Genomic DNA, 14,337 nt, shown 5'->3' on the forward strand with positions numbered 1-14,337 from the left:
ACGATATGAACCAGAAAGGGTGCAAATTTGCACCTGAATTTTTGTTCACCCTATGGGGTGCAGAAAGGGAACCCAATGGAGGGGTGCAAATATGCACCCCAAAAAATAGAACCCTAAATGGAGCCGCTGGTGTTACAACGATATGAACCCCATTGGGTGCAGAAAGGGAACCCAATGGAGGGGTGCAAATATGCACCATATATGGTGTTAAATTTAGGGTGCTAAATAAGCACCCCCAAAAATAGAACCCTAAATGGAGCCGCTGGTGTTACAACGATATGCACCCTCTAGGGTGCAAATTAGAACCGTAATTTCTCTGTGTGTGTGATACAATACTCAAGTCTGTGACTTACAGACCTTGGAATTAACTAGGTGTTATATAATAACTGCGGAGCAGTAGTGAAACGTGGGCAGAGAAAAAAAAACACACAGATAATTAAAATTATCAGTGAAGACGATTTATATCCCTGTCCCGAGTGTTGCTTTAGAGTAGGTGATATCATGAGGGCAATGACGTTAATACCAAATACACCGAATTTAACCTTCATACCTTAAATGGTCTATTTAAATACATAGGTGAGTGGTTACCATGGCAACACATTTTCCTTATACTAACACATTGGTGTCTTGCAAAACTACACTTCTAAATCAAAATACATGCTAAATTTGACTTGAATTGCTTGAATGCTGTAGGTGACACATTATACAGACAGTCATCCTGCTGTATTTACGTATTCAATGTCATGCCTTATGATGAAGAGTAGCAATATACATGTACAATATGATGACATACGAATTGGCTTTAGCTTGTACGATGGATGTGAAACAATACTTTTCAATTATTCATAACTCTCATTAGGCAGTTAATTAAAGAGGGTGGAGAAGATAAAGAACCCAGTTGGTTACCTGCATTTCGCCTCAAACTATCTGAATCACAGAAATTAACTGAGTGATGTATATTATCTGCAATATTGGAATGTGGGTAGAAAGTTAAAAAAAGCAACTATCTCTACACACAGACACCGGTAAATAAAGGTACTGTAGCTGTAACTGCGGAATGCCATCTTGGAGGAAGTATAGTTCAATCACAAGCATTTGGAGTAATAAAAAATGAAAATAAAAAAATCGGTTATAGCCCTAACAATATAACAAGCTCACAGGTATGAAACAAATAGGCCTAATGTTTATACGATGTGCTTTAAAAAGACAGTTCCTAGGGAAATTGTCGCAGTGACAGTGCGCCAGGAAAGAAGACTACCCAGTGAATCAGTCAATCAGATTATTTCGGTATAATACCAAAATACCAAAACATGAATTAGCAAGGAAAACACAACAACAAAAGAAAAGTAACTGTCCTTTATACCACAAGGTGTAAAAGAGGATAACATTGGGCGATGTAGTACAGGTCATAGATGAAAACAAGACGACATTTAAAACCTTAAAGACTTGCACGGAAAAAAAGATGTCCAATTTACGAATGGTGATGTTCGATCGATGCATAAGCTGATCGTCGGGCATATAAGAGAAAAACACGTGGTACAAATGTAGTGCATATCCCCTCAAGCTGGCCGGTATGGCAGGGGAATACACCGAATAATGAAAAAAAAATCTGATATTCGACACGTTGTTCGAAACTGTTATTGCGATGCAGATGAAATTTGGAAACAACTCGTATGGTTTTAGCATTTGTTTCCGTATGTACATCAGTGGTAAATAAAGAGTTGTTCATAATAATTGCAGCTGCACTAATTACTGTCTAAGAAATGGATCGACTCAGGAAACGAATTACAGACAGGTGCTTACTGAAGATCTACATGCATGCATATTGTATGTCTACACGCATACAATATGATATGTAACAGAAAGCATGCATCCGTGTTATCAATCCAAATTTCACAGCTTCAAATTTTATGTCAAAATATAATCAGGAAAAACTTTACTTCCAAATAAAACATTATATCCTGAACTTCATACTCAGGCGATCGATTACAGTGTGGTCAAATTATGCCATAGAAAAAAAAACGATTGTGTTAATGTATGATGTTCCAGAACGCGTGAGCATGAATGTACAGTCAACAGCGTTCAAGTACTTTGCTTTGGATGGTGGTACTGCAGCCAGAAATGAAATTGCTCGTGACATTCACCTGGGGGGCGTTTCATCAACGAGTTCGTCGGAGTTTTCACCGACAAATTTGCTATCAGCCAATCAGACCAAGGATTTCATTAGCTTTTGACAGTTGTCAGTATAAATCCTTGCGTCTGATTGGCTGATAGCAAATTCGTCGGTGAAAACTCCGACGAACTCGTTGATGAAACGCCCCCCTGGTGTTTACCGCATAGGGTGGTTAAAAAAAAAAAACAAACAAACAAAATAGCGAAACCCAGGTGGATACCTGCATGCCGACTTGTTGTAAACAGTAATCATGGGCCAGTCGATCAATACCAATGCGTTAAAATTAAACAATAGAAAAAAGAAAAAGAAAAAGTGCTTGCGTTCGTGTAGAATTTCACGGAGCTTCATACTAGGAATGTACAAGATACAGAGTCATAGAATGCAATTGTACTCTTAGGCATGGTGGTATTACAGCCAGCAATGCATTTGTTCGTGACATTCACCTGGTGTTTGCTGCATAGGGTCGAAAGAAAGAAGAAGAAGAAGACGAAAAAAAACAAAACAAAAACGAATCCATGACTTGTGGTTACATACAATTTTACATATCATCTCAAACTCTCTGAACTGAGATCTGTGTGATTTTTAACTGTCACAAAGCAATCATTACACTGCAATGGCATGCGGGTTCGAAAGAAAAACGACTGAAGTGATTTTTTTTTTTCGTGTGTGTACGTGTGTAGGTCAATCACAGCAATAAGGGCATATTGCTCACCAAAGCACCCCCTCGATACAGTATTTAACATTATTATGCCGGTTCTTAAAAACCGGGAGACGCCATAAGTATATAATAAGCTCAGAAGATCAATATGGGTAGGGGAAAAGAGTATATCTCCGAGTAGTAAACACTACAGTCCGTACTATCTTCTGATTAGTTCACATAGTTGGAAAAACTGATAAAAGCTGTACCATTTTTCAAAGAAACAAAGAAAAAGAAAAAGCGCCCCCTCGATACAATAATTAACATTATCATGCTGGTTGTTAAATACCGGGAGACGCCATGTGTATAATAAGCTCAAAAGATCAATATGGGTAGGGAAAAAAGAGCATAAATATCTTTTTTGAGCAGTAAACATACAGTCATTACTGTCTTCAGATTAGTTCACATGGTTGGAAAAATTGATAAAAGCTGTACCATTCATCCAAAGAAAGAAAAGGAATTCAAAAACGGTCATCGTTGTTCATACATCTGTTTATCAAATAAATGATAAAAAGGAAATTTGTGTTATAAGGTAGGCGTGTTTATCAACAAACTATTTGTTGAATATCTGGAAACTACTGTAAAAAAAAAATAGGTTAGAAAAAAAAAGTTTATTTTCAAGAGTAAAAACTCTTATTGGCTGTGACGGAGACTTGAAACAAACAGAATAGACGTTAATTACCTGAATTACATTCATATCATTATGATAACTCATATCAAACAGGGTTTTGTGTAGGTACTGGAGAAGCCAACAGGCTGGATAGGTGACGCACCAGGTATAGGCCTCATAGCTCTATAATTTTCACTGTGAAATGACGGACACATAAACAGCGTGTGGGTTGCACCATTAAATCCAAGTAGTCCAGAGTGAACGTCCTAAACTCATTAAATCGTAATTGTTTCTTATACAATGAATCAAGTCATAACAATCCAACAAATGAACATTTGGTACATAACACTTCAATTAAACATGTCTTTTGACCTGTATACTGTATAGGACATAAGGTCAATCGTCAAAATGACATCCGAACAATCTGCCAGATTACAACCAGGATCACTATGGCCCACAAAAACCAAACAAAAAAAAGTAAGTACTAGGTGTTTCAAAAAACATTTCCCACTTTTGATTCTTGATAATTCATAAACAATATATCAGATAACACTGACATTGATATGAGTGATAGCTGAATACTGTACAATTTGGTTGAAGGTGGTTTAAATATGAAAGCATAAATCAGTTTCATGAAATCTATGATTAATTTCACAGTTAGGTTCCAGATTTTGCTCAATTTTCAACCCTCTGTACAAAATTTCACTTTGCACAGGAGTCAATGGGTGTGTATGGGAGTGTGTGGTTAACACCCTGACAATGGTCCTGAACAATGGCCAGGGTTTGAATGCTTCATTATTTATTCATGAGAAATTCCACTGTCACAACTAGTCTTTATTCAGCCTCTGGCAGTATCTGTGTAAAGTCAAACACCTGCCGATACTGTCTTTGAGTCGTGACTTTGACAGTGCTCTCCCTAATTCTGAAAAACGAAATTACAATGAATACCTTCTGTTCTATCGTAAACATGGTGACAGGAAGCAAAGAAAATCAATTAGAGTATACACTTGTGTATATGGAGCCTTAAACAAATCGTCCCAATGATAAATGCTGCTGACCTCTTTATCAAGAATGATCTCTTTTTATCGAAAAAGCGAAAATTTGTCAGACTATTTAATTAGTAGACAGTTGTATAAAAATGAGGAACTTTAGATCATTTATGCTTAATTATATCCCAAATTTAGTGACATGTGAAGCAAAATTTGAAAATGATTGCCAGCTGGAATGAAATGTGGTGTTTGCAAGCACGTGGAAACATGTGCTTACTTTTTCCATGTGCATGCATTTTACCCTTTACCGTGCATGAATTCAGACTAGCAGTGCCCAGGGCAATCAACATGAATTATTGATTAAGCATTCATGTGCCAGGGAGCGCGAGACTGACGCCTAGTGAACAGGTGGTTCAGGCATGTCCATTGTTCAGGGCCATTGTCAGCACACACTCACATACACATCATTGGTTTCTGTGTAAAGTTCATTTTTGTACAGAGGGTTAAAATTTGACCAAAATCTGAAACCTTACTTCAAAATCAATCTTAGATTCAATGAAATTGATTTATGCTTTCACATTTAAATTACCTTCAACAAAATTGTACATTAATCAGCTATTACTCATATCAATGACAGTTTTATCGAATGAACATTTTCAGAATTATTAATGATCAAAAGTGGGAAATGTTTTTTGAAACACCTAGTACATAAATTATACACAGTCTAAGACTATTTTATTCTTCTTCTTCTTTTTTTTTGTAGTTTCCGTTGTGTTATGGGATGAAATTTCAACATAACAGTATGGTTATAGGGCCTAGTCCTCATCAAAGCTCACCATTCATTCTTTGTATGGTTGCCACTCTGTAGCACTCTTTGCTTTGGAGAATAACAGGACCCTGGTACCAACGACAACGATCTTGGTGGAGAGATTTTGTTCCTTCCTGAGCTTATAGGCGACGGCAGCAAGGTTGCCACGCTCAGCCTTGAGAGCTGGAGGAAGGTCGGTGCGCACACTGATTCTGAGCGGCCTGGGCTGAACGATTCCAGGTTGAGCGGGAACGGGATGTCGTGGTCGTTTTTCGAAGGCGGAGAGCACTCGATTCCGTTGGGACATGTACACGAACTTCGCGATGATCGGTTGGGGAGCCTTATTTGCGTCGTTACGCCTCGGAAGTCGGTGAGCGTTGACTAGGGCAACTGACTGGGCTTCTTCGTCGCTCAAGCCGAGACACACAAAAGCTTCTCGGAGCACGTTTTCCACATTTTCTTCTGATTTTTTCTCCAAGCCGTAGAACAGGAGATTCGACTTTCGTTGGTAAATCTCCGATAGCACCAGCTTCTCTTTCAGGGATTCAATCTCCTTCTGGAGTTTCTCCTCCAATACGGGTGACTTAGGGCGTGGGCACTGTGCACTGGTACTGGTGGAACGCTGAGATTGACCAGGCATGGTTTTGCGCCTTAAGTCATAGGTTTTCCTCATTGAGAAAGAAGCAAAAAGCAGTAACAAATTGTTCTACAGGTGCGAAAATGTAATTTTACCCCTTTTGCAGCGTCAATAGTTACCTCCAGGCATTGAAAATAGTATTGTTTCTTGAGGAGAGGACGGAGTTCAAAGATGGCGCGTCTACTCCATTCGGCTGCGCATGCGTTCTCAATAGATTGATGTGTGATAAGAGACGCCTTTTTCAACATGTGATTGTGCTGAGGATTTTCAGTGGCAAGGCAGTCTTCCTGAGTATTTGGATATAAGTTGTTTTTTTTTTTAGGACAGTCAATAAAAAGACAAGGATAGAAGGAACCCTGCTTTGGAATATCATCGTTAATACAGGGACTATGATGTTCTTTTCCTGTGCCTTTATTGTTGTTTTGGGGTCTCAGATGGTGGCAGGAGATGGGGAGGAACACTTTATATTTATCTCCCTCAGAGCGGGATAACTCTCCGAAATCATTTGATGGAGAGAGTACCCGAAACTTCTCGGATGAGGTGTGTGATGATGTGCTCTGTACGACCAGATTGTCTGTCGATCAACTATTACTCAGCCGATGAGATTTGTGACATCAACTCGGCCACCTTCAACCAGTACCCTTCGGACTTTGTGAGCGATGACGAGGTCCTGGGACAGTATTTCTACTCTCCGGACAAAAAAGTCAAAGTAAGGCAACTATCGTGCAATCAAGGCTTCAAATGTTGTATCGTTTGTGGATTCCTATTACATACAATATAAGTCATCAATTTTTAAATGAGTAATTAGTGATTTACTTTGAGTTCTCAACACAACAGCGCATTATAACTTCTTCATCCATTGTTTTCTTTGAAAAATAGCATCTAATCTTCAAACTTTCACAATTCGAGGTAACTACATTAAGAGCTGATATGTGACGTAAAGTTATGCGTTCTAACGACAACAGGCCCTCTCTCCTCTCCCTCTTTGCTCATATTCATCGCCTGAAATCATTAGTGTTATCATTTCCACATGCAGAGCGTTACAGCAATTCCAACAACTCTACAACCACAAGCTGAAACCACACACTCCACAACATCCAGGATGTCATCTCGAGGAACAGCAGGATCCTCATCAATTAGCGATGCTTACATGGTGATGGCAACCCCATCAATAGCAACAACAACTGTTCCTACGACAAGTCCTACAACTGTAACAACACAACCTATCACATCAGAAGGAACATCAAAACCAACATACAGGCTGATATCGACAACAGTTTCTGCAACCACAAATTTAGCAACATCGTCAACTTCTGTGGTGTCCGAACAATCGACCGCCACCCCAACACAAACTCTTTCGGCTGTTGCGACCAATACAAAGCAAATAATTATCACACCACTCACTTCAACTTCTCAGTTGGCCACAACTGCAACCAGCAATGCAGCATCAACGCCACCTTCAACGCGAGAAAGAACTGTAACAACAGCTTCTCCTTCGACGCAACTACCCGCAACATTGTTCAAAGCTACAACTGCAGTAATAAGATCTGCTTCTTCTCAGCCACCCACGGCATCGGCCACATTTAGTGAGGGAACAACAACATCGCCATCTTATGACTCCGACGTTGTGAGTGTTTGACTAACGATGACATATATCTATAAGTACCAATTTTAGTCTTGCATTGCGTTCTGATAAGTAATCACAAACCATCCAAACACTTCTTTCCTTATTAAGCAAGACACGTTTCTCCATCGAAGACGGTGTAATGTGACAGTGTGGCTTGATTTAGCATAACTATGCCTTCCAACACATAAACTGTAATCCTTTGTTATGTAATTGTGATTATCATTAGTTACGATCAGATGGTGATCCTTAACTTCAAGGATAAGCTAATTTCGAGGGTAAGCTCGTAGGTAAGAATGGGCCGTCAAGTATCTGTTTCATTGACAAAATTGTCGTTTCGTCGAGGAAATTACCGACTTTGAGACGGAAGAGACCATGCTACACTTGGTGCCCCATACTTAGTATCCTCGAAGTTCAATAAGGATTACCGTCTGAACGTAACTAATGATATAATCTTGTTATCGTGTTTTTAGTTCATTCATATAAGTATCTAAACATATTTATATATGTCCGATATATATCCAATTGTATGTGGATATCTTGCCAGATAATGCAAAGGCGGTCAAACGGAAAAGTGTCGTTCTACCGAGACTGGGACGACTACGCAAAGGGATTCGTCGACAACGATGCCGGCGAAATGTGGATCGGACTTGACTTTGTGAACAAGATGACGACCGCGGTCAGCTGCGGCCTGCTCGTCGAGATGATGGACGTCGACGGAAGGTCGCTTGTCGCTGAGTACACGAACTTCCAGGTCGGCAGCGAGGCGGCGGCGTTTCCGCTTACGGTCAGCGGGTACTCGGGCACGGCCGGTAATAATTCTGGGAGTGTTGTTATGTTACACACTCGTCAAGTTGTCGTCGAAACCTCTATTTACACGTGTTTTTTTTTCTCAGCCCAGTTTTTTTCAGTATAAAGCACTCCATCTTCAGTTCTGACTCTTTTGTGTGCCAATAATAGTCTGCAGCACGTTTTCGAAGTGGCATGTTTTGCACAGGAAAGGCGGGGACATCCTCACGAAATAGCGATTCTTGTAGTAGTCCTGGAGCAGCGGAGGTGATGATCCTTCAACAACAACAACAACAACAACAACAACAATGATAATTATAATAATAATAAGAAGAATAATAACAATAACAACAATAACAATAACAATAATGACAAACATGCTGACTATAGGCTAGACGTGACACCCAGAAAATGGTGTGACTATGGCAGAGGGTTCCATGACATTTGCTCCTGCGAGAGCAGGGGCGGATCCAGGAATTCCATAAAGAGGGGGCTCCTTTACAAATTTAAAGGGGGTACGCACGCACCCCTCTCCATTTTTTTTTTATTCTTGTTGAATTCATTCCAAAGTATATTTTGGCCAACATTTGTGTGCAGGCAAAAAGGTCAATGAGGAGCAAAAAAAGTAATTACTTCATTCATGCCACATGTACTTTTTGGGCTCTGGTGGGAGAAACTTCAAAAATCTGTAAATCTTGTTTTTTCGAACATTTTAATCTTAATGAAATGTTCACTGTTTTATTTGGTTTTGCTCTATCTGTCAAAATCAGCTAGAGAGTGGCAAATGTTTACAACCGGACTAAATATCGCATCGATGATGATCGTCGTAAAACTCGTCCAAGGTGAACACAATTTCTAAAGTCTAAAGTTTGCTTCAAATATAATATAAGAAGCATGTCATCAGTAACCTGACAAAGTGCATACATGTACTAGGTAATCTTGGACTGAGTCGCTTCTGATTTCGCATGATCTTTGTTGTATAATTTAAATATCATATTATTAACTAAATACAAGACACAAGATGTCAAAATCAGAGAGCACAGTGATTCATGTGGCTTTTATCTCTCACTCTCCCATTAATTCACTTCACCCCTTTCCTTCCCATCCTGTCGTCATTGGAAACAGGCGATTCATTGGGTCCTCTCTCCGGCAACCTCTTCTCCACGAGGGACAGGGACAACAACCCAACCTCTGATGCTAATGACGCTGTCACTCTGGAAGGGGCTTGGTGGTTTGACGGCAACCCCATCTCCAACCTCAACGGCGTGTACCAGGATTCGGGCAGCCCTCCCGACCAAGGCGCAGGCCTCTACTGGCAGACCGCAGGGGAGAAGTCGATGCTCTCTACACGAATGACCATAAAACGCCGATCTGTAACCAGCGTCGAGCCGACTACGGTGTTGCCGACCAGGGAGAGGGAGGCCGACAATGGCGACGCTGACGCCGCGACAGCGGCCGTCACTCAGCAATCTTTATTCTCTTTGACCGTTCAACTTCCTCTCATAGACATCGATCCCATTTTGACTATCTGATCATGACCTGATGAACAAAGCGGATTGGGTGTCTGAGCAAAATGTATTCACCAATAAATCTTCATTCGTTAATAATATTGTTTTGATAACGAACTATCTAATGCATTTTCTTTGTCGTTCTACGGGAACAATGACACCTATCCTCCTCAAGCAAAGAGACTTACTTATCTGCTTATCATCACCCTTGTGGCATGTTCTCATTTCTATATTCATGATGTTCTCGTTTCAAATGAAATCAACGCTTTGATCAACTCCGGTGAGTTAGCTCAGTCAGTAGCGCGTCTGCCTTACGATCCAAAGGACCTCAGTTCGATTCCCGGGTCTCACTGAGCAATGTTGTGTGTAAGCATACCGTCCCCTTTGATAAGAGGCAAAACACTCTGTCCCTCAAATACTATGTAGGACATAAAGAAGAGGTTCCGTGTGAGAGAGTCACAACTCATGCACGTAAAAGATCCCGCTTCATTCATTTATCGCAAAGAGCAGGGTGTTTAATCCGATGAAGTGGTCCCGCCTTACATCCAACTGGACCCCATGAAAGACCAGCTATTGCCTACCCAGCCATCTTCTCAGATGGAAATTAAAAAAAAACCAAACAAACCATAATTAAACAGTTTACTCTACCGACACAACAATAAATAATGCAGTAATTTAGTTTATTATCTTGGTCGCTTGAACATGGTGGTGAAAATGGAAAATTCATATCCATTTCCATCAATGCGCACTAAAAACACAAATTAGAAATTTCCCAACATTTTCTAGCACTAGTTGTAAAGAATGCGCCATAGAAGTATGACCACATCATTATGCATTATGAGGAATCGTAAGAGACAGTCTCCGGTAGAGATGTGTTGTGAATTACTCATACACGAACGGAGAACTTTGTACAGGGAAATATCGTTTTGTAAATTATTGTTTGGCCTATCAGTGTTATGATAAGCTTTATCGTAATATTCGTTTTCATGCATGGATAATAATCATTGTCGATTGAAACCGGATATTCAAAACTGATGAACTTTCCACAGTACTGGAGGTGTAATTAACAATACATAAACTGCGCACTGTTCTGATGATACATATATCTCCTTCATCTCATCAACCTTTCATTATACGATATCTTCGACCTTGTTTCAATGATCCCTGAATTAACCTTTAACAGTAGTTGTTCTCGTGTGCTCGCGCTGATCAAACTGTACAAAGTTGACAGGGCCGTTTTATGTAGTGAAAACGTGAGAACACTTATTACTCCGCAGCAAACTGCGATGGGGAGGGGGAGTATTAACAGCATAATTTTATTGACTGGTTCTACACCGTCAATAGGCAATCGAATTTATTGTCTCCTCGCAGTGACTATACCGTTCGATAGGCATTTCTGCGGTGTTGGTGGCGTCAAAACACTACAATCGCAATCGAGAGCATTTTCTAGAAACTCCTCATCCACGAAAGTGCTATTGGTAGCTGCAGGCAGGTCCCTGGTAGCAGCTATATCATATTTGTTTGTTTGATTGATTGATTTATCTCTGTTTTCCCTTTTGATATATAACTGTATCACATAGTCAATGGAACAAATTTGATGAATTGTTCCATGTATTTGAATCGAAAAATTGGACAGTACTTGTGATGATTGACTTTAATGTGCACAATATTTCATGATAATACAAAATGAAGACGACCAGATGCTATACACATGCATAGTCAAACGGTTCAAGAGACATATCATGCAAGCATCATACAAGGATAATACAAGTTATGCAATACGACAAAGTACCCCCACAACACCCACGAGTCATACAACCCACGAGTCATACTAGCTCACGAGTCATACAACCCATCGATCAGTTCGACACTATAAGCTAACAAGGCCCACGAGATCGACACATTAAGCCCTGGTGTCGAACTCATGGTCTTCATTTGCCTAGTGTCGAACTCATGGGCTGTATGTCTCGTGAGTTGGTATGACTCATGGACTTGTTTTCAATGTCGAACTCGTGAGTTATGTGACTCGTGGGCGTCGGTCTAGTGAGATGACCCCGTCACCACTCACTGAGTGGGAAATAAAGTGCGGTAGTGCATGATGCAGAAGTCTCCAGAGCTTCTGTGGCGATTACTTGTGTGTATGTGGTATAGTGAATGTGTGCTTTTTTATACAGGTATGTTAATTCTATACGTTGAAGATTTGACATTGTTTAAGATTGTCGGGTAAATTATTTTACACATTTGGCAATGTTTGGACCATGATGCTTTGAATGTTTCCATACCTACTTTTTTGTTATCCTTCAAAGCATACATATGTATTCTTGGTAATACTACCTACAAGTGTATATCACATTTCATTATCATATTATGGGTGTAACTTTTCATTTTGTATTTCTTTTTTCCTTGAATAAAATTAATCAAATAATTTGATTGTTTTAGGCATGTTTTGTATTATAACATACTTTGTTTCACTCCTTGCTGGATGGAAAATAAACTGAACTGAACTTGTATTTGTAAAGGAAAGTTTTACGAACTGTGGTATCAAGGGCCAATAAGGTGTCCTTTTTGTAGCAGCTGTATTTTTGTAACAACTGTAAACTGCGAAATTAAAACCAAACTTTAATTGATCAAGAGTGTTGCAAACTGTAAAAAAAAACCACATATTTTATACAAAATCTTCTATTTCTTTTTTTTTTTTGTAACGAAGAGGGCAATAATGAAATAGTATATTTGTAACCTCTGTTTTATAACTTTTTTTTTTGTATATTCGTATTACTTATGCAATCCTCAGCAAGTTTCAGCACATTCCGCAGAATAGAGAAAAAAGAGAGGTGTATTTAAATGAATCATCAATTTGAAGTAACTTCATAATGCATTCATTACTATATTATATCCACTTGAAGTCTTAGGTTGAAATGATTTAACAATCTCAACAATTTCACTTTGTGCTGTGGTAAAGTAAAACGTTTTAGTTGATAAACGTGTATAAGCATATCCCTGATCAGAGGGATCTAATAACACGATCGTTACGATAAATTTTTGTGTAATTAATTCTATTTTTGCAATTTTACTTTATTCCTTATTTCGTTACTTTCCATGTTGAATATCCCGCACTTTTTACAATGCTTGTGAGTGATACATTATCTTAGATTTACAATATTTTATTGATTCTTTTGAATTTTTGTTTATATTTATGATGTAATTCATTAAGTTTACACATATGATTCGTATAACCTATTTGAATTGATTTGATATTCGAAATCTGAAGTTTCGTCAAGATTATCTTTTAATATATATGAAGCTATCATATAGACGTCAGTATAAAGCTCCAACTGCGACAGTTTGGACAAAACCATTCTTTATTTCCGTATTTCATTGTCAGGAATACTGAATTGTATTAGGGGAACTTGCGTGAAAAAAAAGAGAAAAAGTTTCAGACATTCCAATTACGGGAAAGTTATAAAGCTTCTTGAAATCATCTGATGTTTTTTTTTCTCTCTCTATCAAAGAGAGGGATGATAAAAATCCTTGGATAAATTCATGTTGGCTGTTTAAGGAGTCGTAAGTCACCTAAGTTTGTGTTCATTTGAAAAGTTAACACTTCTTCCAAGTTTCCATTCGCAGAGAATATGGACGAGAAAGGGGAGAGTGCACAAAGGGGTAAATGATGCAGAGGGGGTAAACAAACAATCAACATGGTAGGTAACTACAAAAAATACTTCGCAAAATAGCAATTGAGTTTTTGTGGTCTCTAATTAAATACTATGGTTTTTTATTTTAAATGACACAGGAGATATAACTATTTTTATTTGCAACAAACATTCTGTAGAAGCTTAGAAGTCATAATGTAATGTAAATGTAGAATAAGACATCAGTCAAGGCGGCTATAGAAGCATTCAGTTCATTGTTAGGACATTATAAGGACACATATAAAAGCTGAGCTTTACATGCACATAGCTGCATACATACAAAAACATTTGCATGGATTTGCATAAAACATAATTTGACATCGAATCAATCACATTTCATGGTAGAGATAGTGTAAAAAACACTTTGCAAACTTCCATCTCGCAATCATCGAAATGGCTGGCAGTTCTAGAATTCAGTCCGGAGTTCAGTCTCCGGACTGAAGTATGTTGCCGTGCTTAAATAAATGAATGAAATGAAATGAAATGAAATACATTTTTGATGATTTGTTACGTACAAACAACCAAACAAACAAGCGCTCAAACAAGCACTTCCTTAAAAAAAACCCTAAATATCGAGCACTGAAATAAACACTATTACAGAATAATTTTCTCCTCAATCACAAATGTGTTTGAAATATATTAATGTTGAAGAAGAAAACATCCTGCCAGGAACACTTGCTGCTAGAAAATTAAAAATGGGTACAGGTGTATACTTGTTGCCCCCCCCCCCAAAAAAAAAAAAAAAAAACCAAAAACAACAAAAACAACAACAACAACAACAACAAACCAACAAACCAACAACCAACCAACCAA

The 14,337-nt window shown here is 38.7% G+C and overlaps 1 protein-coding gene across 1 annotated transcript; it reads right to left on the minus strand.

The window, feature by feature from the left end:
- Window positions 1-5,308: 5,308 nt before the first annotated feature.
- Window positions 5,309-5,917, minus strand: LOC139735306 (uncharacterized). The gene has a single exon (XM_071646063.1). The coding sequence runs from the start codon at window positions 5,915-5,917 to the stop codon at window positions 5,309-5,311; it is 609 nt and encodes a 202-aa protein (XP_071502164.1).
- Between the last annotated feature and the right edge of the window lie 8,420 nt (window positions 5,918-14,337).

The sequence above is a fragment of the Diadema antillarum genome, unplaced genomic scaffold, assembly GCF_040938485.1.
Source record: "Diadema antillarum isolate AM-2024a unplaced genomic scaffold, OU_Dant_1.0 seq00000569_RagTag, whole genome shotgun sequence".
NCBI classification, from domain to species: domain Eukaryota; kingdom Metazoa; phylum Echinodermata; class Echinoidea; order Diadematoida; family Diadematidae; genus Diadema; species Diadema antillarum.